This window comes from Lepidochelys kempii, chromosome 8, assembly GCF_965140285.1.
Source record: "Lepidochelys kempii isolate rLepKem1 chromosome 8, rLepKem1.hap1, whole genome shotgun sequence".
Lineage (NCBI taxonomy): Eukaryota > Metazoa > Chordata > Testudines > Cheloniidae > Lepidochelys > Lepidochelys kempii.
In genome coordinates, this window is record NC_136387.1 from 21,164,662 (window position 1) to 21,184,495 (window position 19,834).

Below are 19,834 nucleotides of genomic sequence, written 5' to 3' on the forward strand. Positions count from 1 at the left end.
GTAGCTAACATTGTTCGGGGAGGTGGTATTCCTACACCGACAGAAAACCTCCTCCTGTCAGCATACGCTGCTTCTACACTAGGGGCTACAGCTATGGTGGTATAGGCTCTGTAATGTAGATGTAACTTGACTGTTGAACAAAGGGTACGTCTACAGCACGGAGACTATATTGGTATAGCTAGGTTGCCGTAACTGTGGCAGCATAAACCTGTAGTGTAGATACAGCCTACACTGACAGAAGGGGTTTTTCCCAAGGGTGTACGAACACCACTTCCCTGAGCAACACTAGCTAGATCGACAGAAGCATTCTCCCATTGACCTAGCTGCACTGACACGGAGGGTTAGGTCGGCAACCCTATGGCACTTAGCAGCATGGATTTTTCACACCTCTGAGAACTGTAACTATGTCGACCTTCATCTTAAGTGTAGATCAGGCCACGGTTAACCCGTTTGTAAAGGCAAGAATGGATATTCCCCAAGCATTTGTTCCCAGATTCTAACGTTTGCATTTTACCCTAGATCTTAACTGGAGGTCAGAATGTGTAGTGTAGACAAAGCCTTGGACAGAGGGTCTCTCTCTTTGTAGCTCCTGAATGGAGAAGGTCCCCAGAGCGAGACTTGTGGGATTGCAGATCAGATTCAGACCCTATCGGGCTTTCCTTCCTGTCTGGGGTTTATTTTTATTCTCCTTTAAAGGAATCCTTCAGCTACTCCATTTCCTCCCCTCTCACTTGTGGCTCAGGCAGTTTTTCTTTGAAGTCTAATTAGTCCTAAAAGCTTCAATCTGTCTTTGCTGAGCACAACTTCTCCAGTGTTTAAAGAGACACAGGCCACTAGCAGAGAGATCATGAAAGAGATATGCGTTTACTTAGGAGGGAGAAACCTGCCCCCCACATTGAGCTAGAACAGACGCAAATCCCAATTCGAAGTGTCACAACTCAAGACTGCACTATCAAACTCCTTTAAACCCCAGCTGTTAGCTTTCATATTGTAATTGAAACCACTGCAGCTATTGCCCAATAGCTGGGACCAATAACACATGTCTCAGAACTTCCAGCCTTCCAGGAGCTTTCGGGATTTGAATTGAAGTTTTCAGGTTTGATGGTGAGATAATCATCAAGCAAAAGCCAACTCTACCCCCTGAGTTAGGGGGAGTTTTAGTGCTTGAGAAAAAGTAAAGGACTTGCACTGTTGGTGGGCGCAGTGCAAGCTATCTCCCTCCAACAGCTCTGCAGATGCACCTCAGTCCTGGTCTCCCTCCCTCACCCCCCAAGCAATGAATCAGCGGTAGGATTATTTTTTTTAAAGAATTGTACCTCAGCATCCAGCTGGGACTGAAGTTAGACCAGCATCATGATCACCTGTGATATGAGCTGCCATTTGAATCTACTCTCAAGCCCCAGAAGGAGATTTAGCCCCAACACTAGAATACCTACCTCCACTCATCTCTCCATCACCTACACACACACCTTGGAATTACCCATTCTTTTCGTTCCCCCAGCCCCAACGCCACCACCATACCAGCGGAGATCGACTGGATGGTTACCAATGCTACTCTTTCACTGATCAGAATGATCATGGTTGAGCAACCTGAAATACTCTCTCCTCCAAGGGGCTACCAACACATGCTCCATGGGAGTAACAGCACAACCCCATCATGCATGCACATTTTCACATGAGCATTTGTGGCTCAGATATTATTCCCGAACAAGACTAGAAAACCAAACCAAACAGTGCTATAAAGGCTTGCATAGCTCTTAGCTGCACCAGGTTGGCTCCAATCTACACTATTCCCTCACAAGGGCCAGGACATTGCTCAAATGCTTCCTTCTCCAGTCTGGTCTTTAGTTCTTGCAGATCAGTAGCTTGGAAAGTATTTATTGCTAAGATACCAGGGAGGGGAGGGGCAGGAATTACCAGCCTCTAGTTAATCTCCTTGCTGTGGGTGGCTACTATTTTTTTTCCCCAGCAGGCAAGTAAATTATCAATAGTTTTTCATTCACATCAGCCATCAAGGTAAAAAAATGGGTAAGTAGATTTTCTGCCTGTATTCTTATTCTAATGATGATTTCACAAAGATTAATGGGTCAAAAAGGTTTTGTTGACCATCATTAGAAACTGGAATTTCATTTGTAACTCGTCAGTGTGCTGAGATGTAGTTGCTGATGGGCACATTATAAATGTCTAAAACAAACCAACCTATGAAAGGAACATTTAAATGTTAAAACAAACAAATAAATGGTGATCTAAAAATTATTTCAGTGGCTGAATACACAAACCTTCAACAAATTCCCTTCCCTTCTCACATTGCATTTCTCCCAGTTCTGATGCTTCCTAAACAGAAAATTTATTTTTTAATAAAAAGTTGATTTACATCAAAATGCCTAAATTAGGAAAAAGCAGAATCTCTCCATGCTGCCAAGAACAGCTATAAAACCCTGACGTAGACCTGAATGGTCATCTACTGGAGGACACACTGTGCGGAGAACACCATTTTGTTCTAAAATGGCACCCTCCATGTGACAAAAGTGCTGTTCCATCATAATCTGGCCCCACTACACCACTGGCCTGTAGAGAAATGGTGGACTTATGGCTGAATCAGTGGGATGCGAGCTTGAAGACCTGGGTTCAGGATTTTGCACTGGGCCCTTGGACACACATCACTTATCTACATCTGTAAAATGGGGATAACAATGCTGCCCTGTGAGACTTAATTAAGTGGTTTGAGATCCTCAGATGCTAGAGAAATCCATAGTATGAATCAAGCAATCACAATACTTCACATCAGGTTCCATCCCATCCCTACTTTGAAGTTATTTGGCTGCCTCAGGGTTTTTAAGAGCCCTTAATATGGTACTTGGCTCACTTCCCTATCCTACAGATCTGCTGGGTGGTTTATTTCTTCTCCCCCTTGCACCAAATTCCTTCGTGCCCAAGGGAGCAGCAGGGCTGCAGTAGGCACAGGAGTGTGAGATTAGGGCACAGGGTTTACAGAAGCTAAAAGAAATGCAGCTGGAGAGAAACAGGGAGATGGGCCAAGGCAAAAGGGAAATTAGCTTTGATGAATGCACTGGCTTGTTGGAATAGGGCCAGAAGAGCAATAAGTAGAATCAAAAGGGTAGACACAGACACAGGTACATTGCAGAAAAGGGCATGAATACAGGGTCAGCCATTGGAGGATGTATACTAGCTCCAATCAGTAAGGTAATAGCGGGTAGAGTAACAGGAAGTAACAAGTTTGCACTCTAGGACACCAGTGAAGGAGGGGAAAAGGGAAGGGATAATGTCTCCCCAGTACAAACAATTTCAAAGTTGGCAACAAGGTGGCTCTGCAGCAGGATGTTGGAGAAGCATGAACGTTGGAGAGAAAGGAAGGAGCACCATCTCCAATGTGAAACACTACGAGGCCAGACAAGAGCAAGGACAACTCCTCCTAATCTCCCAAACTCAACAAAATTTAATTTGGTTATGGAAAAAAAATAGCTTTCTTGTTTATACGCACTTTTGGACATGACTCTCTTTAATTACCATTTAATCTCAATGTCTCTGTGTAGAGATGCCTCAAGAATCAGAGAAATGTAGGACTGGAAGAGACTTTAATAGGTCCTGTCCCCTGTACTGAGGCAGGACAAAGAATTATATAGACCATCCCTGACAGATGTTTGTTTAACATGTCTAATCTCCATCGGCACAAATTCCATAACCTCCCCAAGCAATTTGTTCCAGTGTTTAATTACCCTTACAGTTAGGAAGTTCTTCCTAATGTCTAACCTAAATCTCCTTTGCTGCAATTTAAGCCCATTACTTCTTGCTCTATCCTCAGTGGTTAAGGAGAAGAATTTATCACCCTCCTCTTATAACAACATTTTATGCACTTGAAGACTTATGTCCCTCCTTTAGTCTTCTCTTCTCCAGACTAAACAAACCAAATTTTTTCAAACATCAACCCCAAAACAATATAATAAATACTTAGCTCCTCTACAGACCTTTCCAGACATCTCCAAGCAGGAAGTATAAGTAACCATGGGGGGTTTGCAATAGCAATTCATAGCACACCTCTCCCCACACCCACCACCATGATAGGAAAAGAGCAGACAGAAAAATGGGGAAATCAACATCTGCACACCATTTAGGATGGACTCCAAAGGTGTTTGAAGGGCAGTCTATGCAAATCTTCATCCCACTGTTCTCTCCCCTCCTCTTCCCCCCTCCTTCCCCCGCCAGCCTTTTCAAATCAAGGCTAAGTATTGTAACTTTAATGCATTATACAGCACCCAGCTGCCAAAAGCTGCCATTCCATCTTCTACTGCTGCCAAGTTATCCAGACTACTCAGAGATAAAAGGGTTTCTGCCAAAACAAGTGAGGCTTTTAGCTACCTGAAGAAAAGGAACAGAACAGACTTCTGATGATTTTCTGTACTGAGTCAAGCGTTTTTTGGGGTTTTTTTTTTTTTTAAAGTGTTAGAGTCAACACACACACACACACACACACACACACACACACACAGAAGTAAAGCAGCTTCTTTGGTTTGCATTACTCCTACTGGGTACCATGCACTTACACCCCATGGAGCTAAGGATGGTCGGTCAAAATGGTTGGGCAAACAGCAAGTTCTTAAATGGAGGCCTGAGGATGGGGTGGCTCTGCTACGCACAAACCCCACCACAACGTCCACCATTTGGCCTCAACCGTAGAGCTTCTAAAAACTTGTCTACACTGGCACTTTACAGCGCTGCAACTTTCTCGCTCGGGGGGAGAAAAAACACCCCCCTGGGCACGGCAAGTTTCAGCGCTGTAACGTACCAGTATAGACAGTGCACCAGCACTGGGTGCAGCACTCCCAGTGCTGGGAGCTACACCCCTCGTGGAGGTGGGTTTTTAGAGCGCTGGGAGAGCTCTCTCCCAGGGCTCTGCCGCAACTACACAAGCCACGTTAAAGCGCTGCGACGGCAGTGTTTTAACATTGCCGGTGAAGACATGCCCTAAGCCAGCAAGAAGTAGCCTGTCTCTTCAGCTCAGCAGAGTCAGGGCAGACAGTGATCGATCTCAGAGACGTGACGTGGGGAGGGAATGTCTTTTATTGGACCAACTTCTGTGGGTGAGAGAGAAGCTTTTGAGCCTACACAGAGCTCTTCCGCAGGTCTCCGCATTGGACTGGAATCACAGCTCTGGCCCTCACGCAGCTACTTCATGCTCTCCCCCGCTCCCTCTCTGGGGCTATTTGATACAATCTAAATAGCTCTGAAGCTTCCTTCCATTTCCTTTCCTTAACTGCAATGAGCCACTGAAAATAAAAGGAGAGAGACTTTATGGCTGTTTGCCCCACAGGGATGAGGGAAGACTGTAAAAATCACAGGAGAGCACCTCTGTAAATCCTACCTCAAAGCCAGCCATAGTCTTGAGACCTTCTCAGCCACTGGAAACACTTTCAATTGGACACTGCTTACAAAGTCCTTTCAACAGGAGACGCTCCTTCAACTCCAAGAGAACTCTCCTACACCCCAATTGTTTCACTCAGCTGAATGGCTCCCTCCCTCCCATCTCATCCAGAACCAGACATCCCAAACCTCACACCTGTACCATCCACCTCAATCCCCAGTGGTCATGCACACACTAAGGCCAGGGCCTTCAGATACCAATCAGGAATTCTGGGTCCTGGGCTGCACTGAGAATCAGGGTTGACAAATCACCATCGTGGGGGCTTTGGTTTATCTGCTGGCCACCACATCGCTGCAAATCCCCATGAACACACATACACATGTGGCCTCTTCAGCAAATAGGTGGCACTGGAGAGCAGCGCAGAGGTTCCTCCCTCCCCTGCATGCTGACCATCCTCTCTCTCAGATCATTAATCATGGGCCTGCTTTACATCCACAGGTGGGGCTGGCAGGCCGGAGCATTGGCAAAATCCTGAGAGAGGGCATTGAGGATGGGAAGGAAAGAGGCGGGAGAGATGACATAGGTAGAGCTGGATGCATCTAAATGGGTTAGCTGGGGTCACCGCAGGTCATGATCAAGATACATTGGCAGAGCTGTATTTACACAGAAGGCTCAAAATCTGCCTTTAGAGGACATGTTCAGAACTCTACAGTCATCCCCTCTTCCCTGCCTCCCCAGCTACAACATTCTGGGAAAACCCACCGCCACTTCCTCGGTGCTGAAGGCGGGGCAGCAGACAAGCAGCTCTTCTGGTAGTAATTATGCAGCAGTTTTCAAATGCCGTTAACTGATCGAGTTGCTGAGTCATTATTTAACATTAGCTGCTTGGCCTAATGCCCAAGCACAGAGAGACACATGCACAAGCCTGCAGGACAAAGAGATTGCATTAGAACAAAAGAAGGCATATCCAGGCGGGGAGAAAGCAGCCTTCCTGCACTTGCAACTGACTGCTCAGCAACGGGGCACTCCCAGCACATAAAGGTCTGACTAGGCAAGAGGCAGACTCAAAAATGGGGCACATCTTTCACCACCACTGTAGGGCTTGAGCCCTGTCTATACTACAGCTCCAACAGCTGCGACCACAAGGGGAGCTGGCAGAGTGGGCACCACCAGTGAGCACAGTGACCAGCAGAAATAGAGCCAGAGAAGCTTCATCCCTGGCAGTTGAGGACCCAGGGAGACCAGAGACACGCTTTGCCTTTAAAAACTCTATTGGAGCCCTTCCCCCTGCTTGACAACCCAATGGCTAGGGGCCTTGCTGTGGCAAACCATTGAAGGAAATGCCCTATATAGCCCATCAAAGCCCCCTCACTCTTATTTGAGGTATTTTCAACTTTATGCATCCGATGAAGTGAGCTGTAGTTCACGAAAGCTTATGCTCAAATAAATTGGTTAGTCTTTAAGGTGCCACAAGTACTCCTTTTCTTTTTGCCAATACAGATTAACACGGCTGCTACTCTCAACTCTTATTTGATTGACTGATTTATAGCACAGGTCGTGCTGTAGCAGGTCTAGAGTGGGGGGGCTGTAAAGTGACCCAGTGCAGCCCCGCTATGGCAAACATGCTACCTCTTCAAGTCTCACCTACCCCGCTCAGGGATTGGGAAATATCAGGGGAGATGGTGGGAGAAGGGTTGACAGACAATTACCCTCAGCTGTGCAGGAGACACCCTGAGGGCAGGACGACAGCCCACAAGAGAGCAATTAGCCTCTAGAAAAGGCCAGGTGAGCGAAGGGGACAGTGTACTCTGTTCCATCCCACTGGAATTCTCAAGCCAACGTCAGAGCCATACTGGGGAAGAGGGAGTGGAGGGAAAAGAAAATTGCAGAGGCATTTCAGTCAGCAACACGGTTGTGGCGCCCATTGAGCTGAAGATTGTTACTCGATCCTGAGGGAGCAGGAGGGGCAGAGAACCATAAATGTATCACAAAGCTTATCAGAGCCATTAAAGAAGCCAGATATTTTGAGAGTGGAAAAACGTCTGACTTTCGTTTTACCCTGAAGGACTCCCTCTGACTCGGAAAGAATTCGCTTCTACACACCTTTCAAATCACATCCAGATTTCCTCTGCCACGGGCTCCAATTCACTTTAAAAACCACGCACAGTTGGTCCCCAGAATGAGAAGCCAGTTCCTAGTTCCACTGCTGGAATGGGCAGGCACATGGGGGAAGATAACACTTCCCACAACCTCCATAGGAGCCTTGGACTTAGCAGCAGGCTGGCAAACTTCTGAAGAGAGTGGATGCCCTGGCCCTGCAGTAAAAGGAAGGGACAACTTTGCGTGGGGGCTGCCTGCATTTATAGCTGTTCCTGGGCAGGCCATAAACATGGAGGTTTATAGGGATGTGTACTGTGACCTGACACATAGGAGCATTCTAAAGGATCTCAAGGAAGCTCAGAATAGGGCCAGCTACAATTCCTAGCTACAGCGTCATAGTGGAGGGAGTTCAATCCTAGGCCTAGTCCCACTCATGTGCTTCACCCTTGTAAAAGATGGAGAAAGCAGCAGCTATTCTGAGACACAAAGGGAAAGACTCCCCTGTGCCATATTCCACAGCCAGAAGGATGGTATTGGAGGCGCAAGGCCTCCAGAAGGGGAGGGTAAAAGGAGGGGAGCTTTCCAGACTCCAGCTGACACGCTGACCATCTGTGGGACTGGGGGGAAAAGGATTTTCCCCCAAAACAGGCTGATATCAGGATGGCGAGACAATAAAATGCATTATTTAGGGTGGCTCAGTGGGGAATGTATTTAATTTCTATGCATTCCAGGAGACAAACCCCAGTATCTCTGCTTCCTGGGCAGTGAAGAGGGCTTCACTCTGGTGTACTGCCTCCACCACTGCAGATCCATGGAACAGCAATGATGGGACTTCCTTTCACGCATCTGGACTGCGAGGAAGGTGCCCAGCAGGAGACCGCTGCAGAGATGGAGGGTGAGAGCAAACACAGGATAGGAGGGAATAGCAGTCTTCTACCTAATGAAGTCAGCAGGATTCCTGGCAACCCACCAAACTCAGCAACTGGTGTTGAAAGCTCAGAAATGGAACTTCATGGAGAAGAGATCTACTCAAGACTTCACCAACAGTCCCACCCATGATCTCCTCTTCACTGAAGAGCTCACCATCTGCACTAAGGCAGCAAACTCTTATGTGATCATTTCCTCTTAGTTACTAGGCTGGGTCCGAGATGCCTGAAACAGCTGTGACCAGTGAACTGATCACAGGATTAGGATCCAGAAACTCTGTTCTATTGCCAGCTCCAGAGTACCCTGTGGGGTCTGGGGAAGTCACTTAACATTGTCTGGAAACAGGGAATGATCATATTCATCTATCTAACTTCCAGGTCCCTTGTGGAGAGCTGTTAGTATTTGCAGATAAAAAGTTCCCAAAGTGCAAGTATTGTTCTGATGCTGGATCAGAGAGGGATGGGGTGGAAGGTAGAAAGGAGACAACATTCTGCTTTCTAAAAATGTATCTTATTAAATCCTTTTCTTCCTTTGGAGTTTGCTGCCGTCTCTTGCTTAAGCTTCCTAAAAAGCAATTTCACAACCAAAAGTAGCTGAGCCTCACACAACCCCTCCTTGCAGAGACTCATGCTTCCAGAAAAGCAGAACGGCTGGAATAGGCTCTGGGCCACTTGGGTTGTGCGGAGCTTGGAAGGCTCCACTTGCCTTAAAAAAGACGTTTCCTGAAAGATCTGGCACATCCTCTACACAACTAGCCCAACTGAGCTCATTTGTTTTCTTAGTTAATTCTTTCCTGGGGTCCCCATCTCATCATCCTTCAGCCAGCAAACATGTAACCCTTAGCGTGTGAACTTCTCCAGGCATGGACTGGGCCTTCACGTGTATATTGCACAGCACAGAATTGATACTCAGCAAGCAGCAACTATTCACTGGCGACTTTGTCTCCAAGCCAGAGACTGATACCTTTTCAGAGCTTTGCACAATCCTCCCATAACTTTTCATATGCATTAGTCAATGCTACGTCATTCCTCCTGCCGTAAGAGTCCATATTAACATTAACTGTGTCCTGTGAGCTAGGACTAGCCAGAGGTGTGTCATGGGGTCATGAGGGCAGCATCCCTCAAAACAATGATCACCTGAAGGACCTGCCACTGACTCAAGGCCAGCACACAAGCAGTTAGGAGTCCACCTCCCAATTCTGCTGCGTGGCAGCAAACGGAATTTTCAGCATAGTGCCTGAATGCTGCAGACTCAGTGGCCTTGGAGGACATATTCTTATCCTGTTAGTGGTATCACAGTAGCACCCAAGACATGCTTCAGGCAAGTGCAATCCAGATATAGCCAGAGAGAAGCCCTCCTCTAGAGAGCCCACAGTCTACCCTTGTTCTTCCCATCTGTTTCTCTCAACAACTCAACTTTATTACTGTTCCACCTGTTTTAGAGTGGGGTGGGGGGTAGGGAGAAGAGAAGGCAGGAATTACATCCCTTGCAAGGTTATTCTCTGGGAAAAGCTAAAACCTACTTTAAGTCTGAAGACCCAAAAAGTCTCCTCTAGTGACTTCAAAAGAATGAGTCAAATCCCACAACGAAAATAAAGCTACGATAACCAAACAAAAGCAAAAGCAGAAGAACAACAAAATTCCTCTGGGTTGGACGCTGTAAAATAAGTATTAATAATGGGACCACTTCCCCCTCCAGGAAAACATTCTGATAGACACTGAAGGATGGGAATCTCCTCAGTTCCTGCGGGTGACACTGAGTTCGAGACAATTACAGGTTTGCTAAGAATGCTACAGGCAGCGGAACATATAGGATAGCAGGAGATATTTTTCAGGACTTCAGAGGCCACACATCTAACATTACCATAGGCAGCTTCCCAGAAAGCAGCATATTTCAATCAGACCATTGGAACCAAATCACCACTGGTAATGAAACTCAGATGCTAAAATGCTTCTCAAATGGGGAAGGGAAGAAAAGTAAGCTGTAGATGTCACCCGTTTCTCGGGCCTGAACCAAGTCAAAAACCCAGCAAGCCTAAGTTTCACCATATATTGGATGCATGAGATGCAGAGAAACAGACCCTGCTCTGCCTCGCACTCGACCCACTCTGATTATGCATCTTGATGGAAACAGCACAAAATCTCGAGGTTTACAATACATAACATGCTGCCATCTCAAGCTGGGAAAGAGGAGACCTGAACCAGAAGGAATACAGCACTATTCCTGTACCTGACAATTCTACCAGCTACTAAGAGACTTTTCTAAGCCAAATCAACACCTCTCTCAGGAGGCAGACTCTGCCAGTAAGCTACCTCACCAGGTACATAAGGCCACGTCACTAACTCCATAACCCAACTCAATAGACAGCTACTGTCTCCTTGCTACACATGCCAAAGGAAGCACTGCAGAAGCTACAGACTGCATACTGCTTAACAGCAGCTACCCTCAAGTGAGAGGATTAAGCAGCCCTGTGTGGTTAGACAGATGTGAGTGTGATGTACCTAATGAACATTGTGCAGGAGCCAACAGGGAGAATACCCCCCGTAAGATGTTCACGCCATAGCTACCCATTATTCTGTGCCAGCATGTGAAAGCAGGAAAGGTGAAATGCAACAATATTCATTATCCACCATCCCTATCACTCTACTTCTATGATGGGCATGCAACAGCTGCAAGTGTCAAGGTAAGCCTCTGGGAGGAGTATGGACTGAGAGTGACTGCAACCTGCAGAGAAGGCTGGGGAGGACGTGAACACTGGAGTAAGATGTGCATTTCAAGGCAGAGACAATTTCACCCCAAGTCAGAAGATGGGGCCTCTCTCCAGAGTACAACCTGTTTTCTCCCTTGCTCCCACATTAGCACCTTTTGTCACCAGGCAACTCTGTCCTAGGTGGCTTGGGAGGGAGAGGGGTGAAGCACCTAAAAATATGCATATTCTAGGCATTGCTAAAGCGCTCATGACCATAATACATAGCTCAGCTGGCATTATAATACCTCCTCCCAAAACCAAACATCCTCCTCATGACCCTCTGGAACTATGTAGACCTTTGTCCAAACACCACCACCACTACTAAGCCAATTTGCAATAGAGATGGACCTCATATTGTTATCTTGACATCACGTGCTCCTGGACTCTGAAGGGGTTCAGAATCTGAATTGGTAAGTTGCATCTCAGGCCTTCAGCTCTGGCATTTGCTTCCCCCACTTGCTCTTGACTTTGGAAACCTTCTGAGCACGCTGCAAGGCCCTTCTGTCTTCCACAGCTTTGAGGACTGAAGAATTTACAGGGATAATTGGGGGTCCTGGGACAAGGATGAATTTTCTTGGTGGGCAACATAAGGCAGGCTGTTAGGCTGTATCTGAAGATGGATTCTTTTAGTCTATTGCATGGGGGCCCAAAGCAGTGGGCCGGACACCAGTTACTGCTATTCTATAAAGTTGAAATAAGTGCACACACAGCCCACGGAGGGATGTCAGTGTGGCTCAAGGCCCAGGCTCTACCTCCTGACAGCTCCAACCCTTTTCCACAGTTGAAATCCCAATGCAGAGTAATTTAATAGAGAGGAACTTTTTCAGTTTGAATGAGCAGCAATGAAATCAACAAGTGAGGCTGCGAAACACAATGCACTCAGGGCAGCCACTCTTGAGCTCAATCCCTGCCTTCCAAAAATAGCAACATTTTGATGGGAATGAGTAGGGATTCTTCACAAACGGAGAGCAGTCAAACTGTACTCCCTATTTTTCCAAGTCATGCCCTCTGCCAATTTGGCTTCCCCCACTGGCAGGAAAAAGTTGCACAGCAGTGCCTTTTCCTCCAGATTAATGTCAGACTTGCTCTGGTTTTGCTGATGCTACAATCAGGGAAGAAGCCAGAACCAGAAATGCCTCCCTGGGTAACCCAGACACCATTTCTTAACGACAAATATGCCCTGGCTCATGAAGAGGAATAAAACAGAATCTTCATGCCGCTCAAAGGAAAGGAACCCCATGTCTACACTGCAATAGGAGGTACGATTGTGATTGCTTTAATCTAGCTAGCAGGGCTAAAAATAACAGTGAAGACATGGCAGCATGGACCACGGAATGGGTTATACATACCCAGGGTCTCCAGTGGGCTGGAACAGGCCACACTGAAGCCTGTGTCACTGCATCTTCCCTGGTATTTTTAGCCACGCTATCTAGATTAAAGCTAGCACAGGAACATTAGCCCATGCTGCAGTCACACCTGTAACTGCAGTTAAATACCTTAAACGTCTGCATTTCCGTAAGATATCATAATGGTTTCCACTAAATATACTTGCTGCATTCTCTGGAAGTGTTTAAAGTATCATCCATTTTCATTAGCTCCTGGGGAAAAAGTATCTGTGGTCAAATCTATTGGCTATGGGTGTGTGATTTGGGGCTCCTCTCCCTGGCAATTTTAGGGCTACATTTTCAAAAGCAGCAGTAATGTGTCATACACAAAACAAGCACATGCACCCATTAGGTCCAAAATGGGTAATTATACAGGTTACTTTGGACACATGAGCACCCATTTGCACAGTTGCTTGTTGGATTTGTGGGGCAGCTGCTGCACCATAGACATCCCAATTTGGAAAACTGCCCCTTAACATTGCAGGAGAAAGTTACAGCTGTCAGCCTGTTTCAGTATTGCATTTCTGTGGATTGCTTTTAAGGTCTCTCTGCACTTTAACTAGAGTTACACTCAACTGCAAACTGCACAGAACAGTTCCTGAGGAGCCATAGCTAGACCTGGCTCTGTTGGGGGTGTCGATACTGAAACCCACCCAGGAGATATCTACAGAACTTGTGAAGGTAGGATTGCTTACCTAAAACACGGCTGTCTTCTGGGGGCAGTGGCTATGTATTTGCTATTCAGGATGGCCAGCAACCAATGCCTAAAAATATTGCAGAGAGTCCAAGTTCGAAGGTGATTGTGGATGCAGCCCTGGGAACTGAGGAGTTTAATACTTACTTTGCATATTACTAAAAATATTCCCATGTTCATTTCAATGGAGAGGATGCAGACATCTGAAGTTTCAAATTCACATGTTCTTCATGACTCCAACCTTTAAGTCATACTTGTGTGTTCATTGGGAGCTGATAACAAGACCTTTTCTTAATCTGGCCCCACTTGAGTGTATTATGTCAAAACCAGAGTTTGCCTTCAATGGAGTCCATCCTACTCACCTGGCAGAAAGGGGATGATCCTTTGTTTGGGGTCCTTCTGCCCTCCTTCCATTGGGAACTTGTCCAACATCTGCATCTAAAAAAAAAAAGGGGGGGGGGGGACACAAGATGGGATTTAAAAACAAAATGTTAAAGAATCACAGAACAACTACTCAGCAGGAGGAGAGACTGAAATGAAGCCAATTCTCCGAGTCCATACAGGTGAGTCTTGACTGTCTGCACATAACCGCATTAAATTCAGTTAGGTTCTGAGGGTAGGGCTGAAACCATGTCTCCACAGCAATAAGAGAAAAGTGGTTCTACATTCCAAGCGGCTCCAGCAACACCAGGGCTCAGATGGGCCCTCTCACAATTTTCTAGTTTTCCTTTATGTTGCAGGTCCAACTGACGTTTCACGATGTGTGCGCTTATTCAGAGTTTGCATTTCACTGAGTGTGAACTGGGAAGTCAACCTGCTATTTTTTTTTTCTTTAAACAACCAGCCTCCATCCTGAAGGATCTCAGAGTAACTTACAAACTGGGCTTAAAACTACTAACAACTACCACCCTCATGACTACTGACTACTTTGAAAACCCTCTAGTAGATTTATCTAAAAAAGGACCCGGCCCATTCTTGCAGTTCGTACAATTTGCAAGTACTGGCTGGGACAGCAAGGCGGGAAAGACCAGAAGGGTTAAGATTCCCCTCCTTATTGTAAGGCTCTTGTATCATGACCTCTCTACTCCATTAGGAATGTGTCTGCAACCGAGGAGGATGTTCCAGGGATGTCAATGGGAGTGGAGGGTACTCAGTTTCTCGTGGCTGCTCCAGTCATCTTGCAGGAAGATGTTCCAAGTGCATCACAGCCTCCATGACTGTCATAACCTGAGGCAGCTAAGGAGTAAGAACAGGACTCTCTTCTGTCTTTTATTTAGGTCATTTTGTCCAATTAGACAATTTGAGCTGGGCCCTTCTTCAGCACACCAAAGGGAGACCAAAGGGAGAGTGCACACAAAGGGCTTCACTGGCATTTTTTTTTAGGTGCGAATCTCTGAGACCTCTGGATGGGGTAGTTCTCAACACTTGCAAAAATCAGCAGCTTTGTGTGTGCATACATATGTGCAATGGAGGACAGAAAATAGGGACAGATCTAATTCCCTTGACTGTTCTATTAATGTAAGGGATTTTGGCTATAAATGCAGCTGGCAGCTACCATTCCACTCTACAATAAAGAAATCCTACAACCAACTTCCACTGTACTGCAGCTAAAGAACACATATGCACTATTAAGCAAGTCAGCATGGCCCGAGGGAATGAGCACAGGCTTGGAAGTCAGAAGGCCCAGAGTTGTAATCCTGGCTCTGACGCAGAGTCATTATGGCCTTTGGCATGTCACTTACCTTCCCTGTGGTTCCATTTCCCCCATGCACATAAATGGGGGATAATTAAACTCTCCTCTACCACCTCTGAGTCCCAGCCCTGTGCTTTAACCACAAAGCCATGCTTCCAGAAATGCCTTCACTACTCTTCCCTCATTTGCACCATTCTCCAGTGATGGAAGCACAGCAGTGTCCCAAAATGCAGTCCCACATCTGGACTCTCAAATGGGCAACCCTTGGTATCCATGTAGAAAAGTACAAAAGTAAACTCCATTGCAACAACCAATGGGCCAGTTCCATAGGCAAACCCCACAGACAACAGCAATCCTCTAGAGCAGAGGTGGGCAAACTACGGCCCAGGGGGCACATCCGGCCCTTCAGATGTTTTAATCTGGCCCTCGAGCTCTCGTCAGGGAGCAGGGTCGCGAGCTTGCCCTGCTCCGCATGTGCCGTGGCTCCTGGAAGCAGTGTGCATAGGGGCAGCCAGGGGGCTCTGCATGTTGCTCCTGCCCTAAGCGCCACCCCCGCCAGTTGGAGGGGGGACATGCCACTGCTTCCAGGAGCTGCTTGAGGTAAGTGCTGCCCAGATCCTGCATCCATGACCCCCTCCCACGCCACAACCCCCTGCCCCAGCCCTGATCCCTCTCCCGCCCTCTGAACCCCTCGGTCCCAGCCCAGAGCACTCTCCTGCACCCCCAACCCTCAACCCCAGCCCCACCCCAGTGCCCGCAACCCCCAGCTGGACCCTCACCCCCTCCTGCACTCCAACCCCCAATTTTATGAGAATTCATGGCCCACCATACAATTTCCATACCCAGATGTGGCCCTTGGGACAAAAAGTTTGCCCACCCCTGCTCTAGAGCAACCCTGGGGGCTGGGAGCAGGTTTCAGAGGGTCCGCCAACCAGGGCCAACGTTAGATTTGCTGGGGCCCGGGGCAGAAAGCCAGAGCCCGTTTGCATGAAGCTGAATCCCGTGGCTGTGAATCCCGCCACCCCGGGCTGAAGCCGAAGCCTGAGCAATGTAGCTTCGCAGGGACCCCTGTGGCATGGGGCCCCAGGCAACTGCCCCACTTGCTACCCCCTAATGCCGGCCCTGGCTTTTATGTGCAGAAAACCAGTTGTTGTGGCACAAGTGGGCTGGGGAGTTTTTATAGCACGTTGGAGTGGGCCTCAGAAAGAAAAAAGTTGAGAACCCCTGCTGTAGAGCACAACAGGGCATAGGCGTTATTTTTCATCAAATGGAAAAATCTGAAGTCCATTTATTTTCAAGATCCATCTTTCATTAAAGCATTGTAAATTGGCACAGACAAAGGTTAACAAAGTATAAGATGAAATATTAAGTTTTATGTACCAATTAAAGTCTGATGGCCCATGATGAATACAATAGAACAATCAAAGTGTTGCTCTCATGGATTCCAAATAAGGATGTATCCGTAGTAACACACACACAGAGAAGAACAGAAAGGAAGGATGGTCCAGTGGCCTGGGGCTTGGCAGAGCCAGGTTGAATTCCCTGCTACACCACAGGCTTCCTGTGTAACCTTACGCAAGTCACAGTCTCTTTGCTCTGGTGTCCCCATCTGTAAAATGGGGAGAATATTTTCCTATTCTGCAGGGATACTCTGACAGATTAAAGATTGTGAGGTGCTCAGACTGTCCACTAATGGGAGCCATGTAAGTACCTAAGATAGAGTTATAGGTTTGTTTTTATAACTACATACAGCAAATTAGTCACTGTGAAATAATACTAAACCTGTGATTTTCTGTAGGTCCTACACAAAAATAATGCCATGGTCCTCTGCTGGTTTTACAAGCAACAGCAGCATTTCACAAGCATTTCCCTAAGTCCTTGTCTACACTACAGATTACTTTGGTATAATTTACATCGCTCAAGGGTGTGAATAATCCACAGCCATGAGTAACATAAGTTATACCCACCGACGCACTGGTGTAGACAGCACTTTGTCTCTACAGTCTCTGGCGGAAGCAGGAGTTAAGCCGACAGGAGAGCTCTCACTCTCCCATCCGCATGGCTCATGTCCACCACTACATCGGTGCAGCTGTGACACTGTAAGTGCTGTAGTGTAGATGTAGCATAAGTCTGTGCTACCATTACCCGAGGACACCAGTGAACAAAACAAGAACACAAACAAAAAGAAGCAGGATTTATTTCAAGCTCTGTGAGGAGAAATATACACATATGCACACTACAATCCATGTATGAGAAACGACAAAAAGCCTAGCAGAAAAAACGAAGGACAAATCAAAACCAAAACAATTAAAAAACCATAAAACAAAAGTATTCAAGTGTTCCCTTTCAAATGAGGGTGCCAAACACACCAACAGACTAATCAGGAAAGGGAAATGCTTAAAGCCTCTTTCCAGGTTTGGACTTTATGAGTTTGCAACCCAGCAATAACCAAAGATTGCTCTGACGTTACCAGTGGAAGCCACATAATGAGCAAGGCTGCGTGTGGATTCATTTCCTCAATGCAGAGTGACCACAGGGCTGTCACAGTGATTGCCATTCCATCAAAGTTAGAGAGCATGTAACATCCTCCTGTTGTTCCTTCTGCCCATGAAAATAAAGGATTATACAGCGTCTCCATTAGCCCACATTACAGCCTCATTGTGTCTCCATTTACCCAGAAAGAAACTGAATGACTCTAACCTTATTCTTCCTGTTTGGAAGGGCTATTAAGTTTATGAGTGACACAGAGGTAAGTGACACAAATCAAGCCACTGATACAGCACATCTAATTACAGTTAAATAATATAATACTCGACTCTCTCAAGGCCTTTTCATCTTGCATTTTTGAGAGCGAGCAGAGTGCTCCTGAAAAAAGAGAGATACTAGCAGCACCAGAGCCAGGCATACTGCAGGCAGACCCTCTAGCCGTGCTGCAGTGCCCTTTGTTCTTCCAATCTTAAGATCCCATACAGCAGATCAGCTGCAACACCCCCTGCTATTCCAGACTAGGGTGTCAAACAAAAGCTGCCAGTATTGCAGATTTGTCCCATATTTCATGGTGGATTTCCTGACGTGCCCAAGTAGGGGGATTAGGAGATCATCAGCTCACAGATTTTGGCAGTCACCTCCAAGTCCCTAGAGGAGATCTGCCCAGGCCAACCAAGGTGCCCTCTATAAGCCTCTGCTCAGAAAAGCAAGGAATAGCCAGGGCTAATGTGCAGCACACAGGAGTGCTGGAAGAGCTATATGAGGGGTTTTCAAACTTGGGGGTGGTGACCCCTCGGGGGTCGCGAGCTGTCAGCCTCCTCCCCAAACCCCATTTAGTCTCCAGCATTTGTAGGGTTAAATATTTAAAAATGTGTTTTTAATTTATAAGGGCGGGGGGGTCGCTCTCATAGGCTTGCTGTTTGAAAGGGATCACCAATACAAAAGTCTGAGAACCACTGAGCTATATGGACGAGGAAAGGGCAGGGATGTCCCAGGACTGGCCTACAGCATCTCCCACTACCCCAGAGCTGGGGTGTGGAAGAGAAGCCTGTATGTTGCCTGCCTGCATTACTCCTGACTCTGGTCAGTGTTGCACACCTCCTGGATTAATGAACCCTGACAACTCCCAAGCACAGACATGGAAAAGCCCAGAGTCCCTAGAAAGGAGGGGTGAGGCCTGGAAAACACAGAAGAAGAGAAGAAAGTGTGGGTGGGGGTGTAAGTCAGAAGGGAGGGTCACACGGAGTCACTTCCAGCCCAGCTGCCACATCACACAGTTCTCAAGAAGGCAGCGAGGCCCATTCAGCAGTTTACAAGACATAAGCCTGTGGCTGAAGAAAAGCTAAAAACCTATTCCAAGGAAAACAACCCCAGAGCCGGCTCTAACCGCGGCAGGTGGTTTGTGTTAGCAGATATGAGGGCGCATGTTTGGAGAGATCCCGAGTCTTTCAGTCACGGGCTGACAGATCATCCTTTACGACACAAAGTCTTCTAGCCCCGCAGCCAGGAGAAGAAAGAATTTAACAAGGGTGGAAGAGAAATAAAAAGCACAGCTGGCAGCTGCCATTAGACTCCAGGAGGAATCTGGTTGGCTGGTTTCAAGGAGAGCATGTTTTAAAGCCTCCGCCTCCCCAACACACACCCCTAAATTTTATCTGACCCAAATATTGGCTAGATTGCATTATGATGCTGGTCTACAGACCAACAGAGAAGCCCCAAGCTGCCATCCAAGGATCTTGGGTTAAGTTACCCTTGTCCAGTGCCCCAGATTAAAAGCAAGAATTTTGCAGAGATAGCAATGCTTGGACCTGGGAAAGGAGTTGGGGGAGGATGTAGACTGCTCTCTGCCCCAAAGCCCCCAGAGGGTTTGGGGGGGGAGAGGGGGGACCATATTAGAAGAGGGACTTCTCTACCTTCTCAGACCTGTGAACTGGGTAGGTTCTGGACAGGTTTGACCACAGAATACCCTCCTCCAAGGCCCCAGCAGATTTTCCTTAGGAGGAAAGAAATTTTGGATTGAAGAAATTCAGCATGGAAAGACTCCTGCAAATGATTTCAGCACTCAGGGTTTCCATCCAAGTTATGCAAAGAAAGCAGTAACATCACATTCCCAGAGCAGTAAAGTGCCCAGCCATCCAAGATCTAGGGGAGAGGGAGTATAGAACAGACTAGAAGCAGACATATATACAGAGAGACCCTTCTGAAGGCAGGCAGGCATCCACCCAGACCCTGGGATAGGGAAAAGAGGCCAAGATACCCTCCCTCTCAGCAGTGAACTCAACTAGTAAAGGAAGAAAGGGAAAGAATAAGGGAAAGAGATACTAAAATCACAATATACCACACTAGTGAAGTGTTTGCAAACACGTCTTTAAAAAAATATTAAGAGCGGATGTCATTTAGAGCATTTACATGTATTGTT

The 19,834-nt window shown here is 46.9% G+C and overlaps 1 protein-coding gene across 2 annotated transcripts in view; it reads right to left on the reverse strand.

Moving 5' to 3' along the window:
- The window catches only part of SH3PXD2B (SH3 and PX domains 2B), a 119,647-nt gene that overhangs the window by 45,759 nt on the left and 54,054 nt on the right, over window positions 1-19,834 (reverse strand). For both annotated transcript variants that reach the window (XM_073355810.2, XM_073355809.2), the window contains exon 3: window positions 13,598-13,673. In XM_073355810.2, coding sequence (XP_073211911.1) covers window positions 13,598-13,673 — 76 coding nt within the window. The remainder of the gene's footprint in view (window positions 1-13,597; window positions 13,674-19,834) is intronic.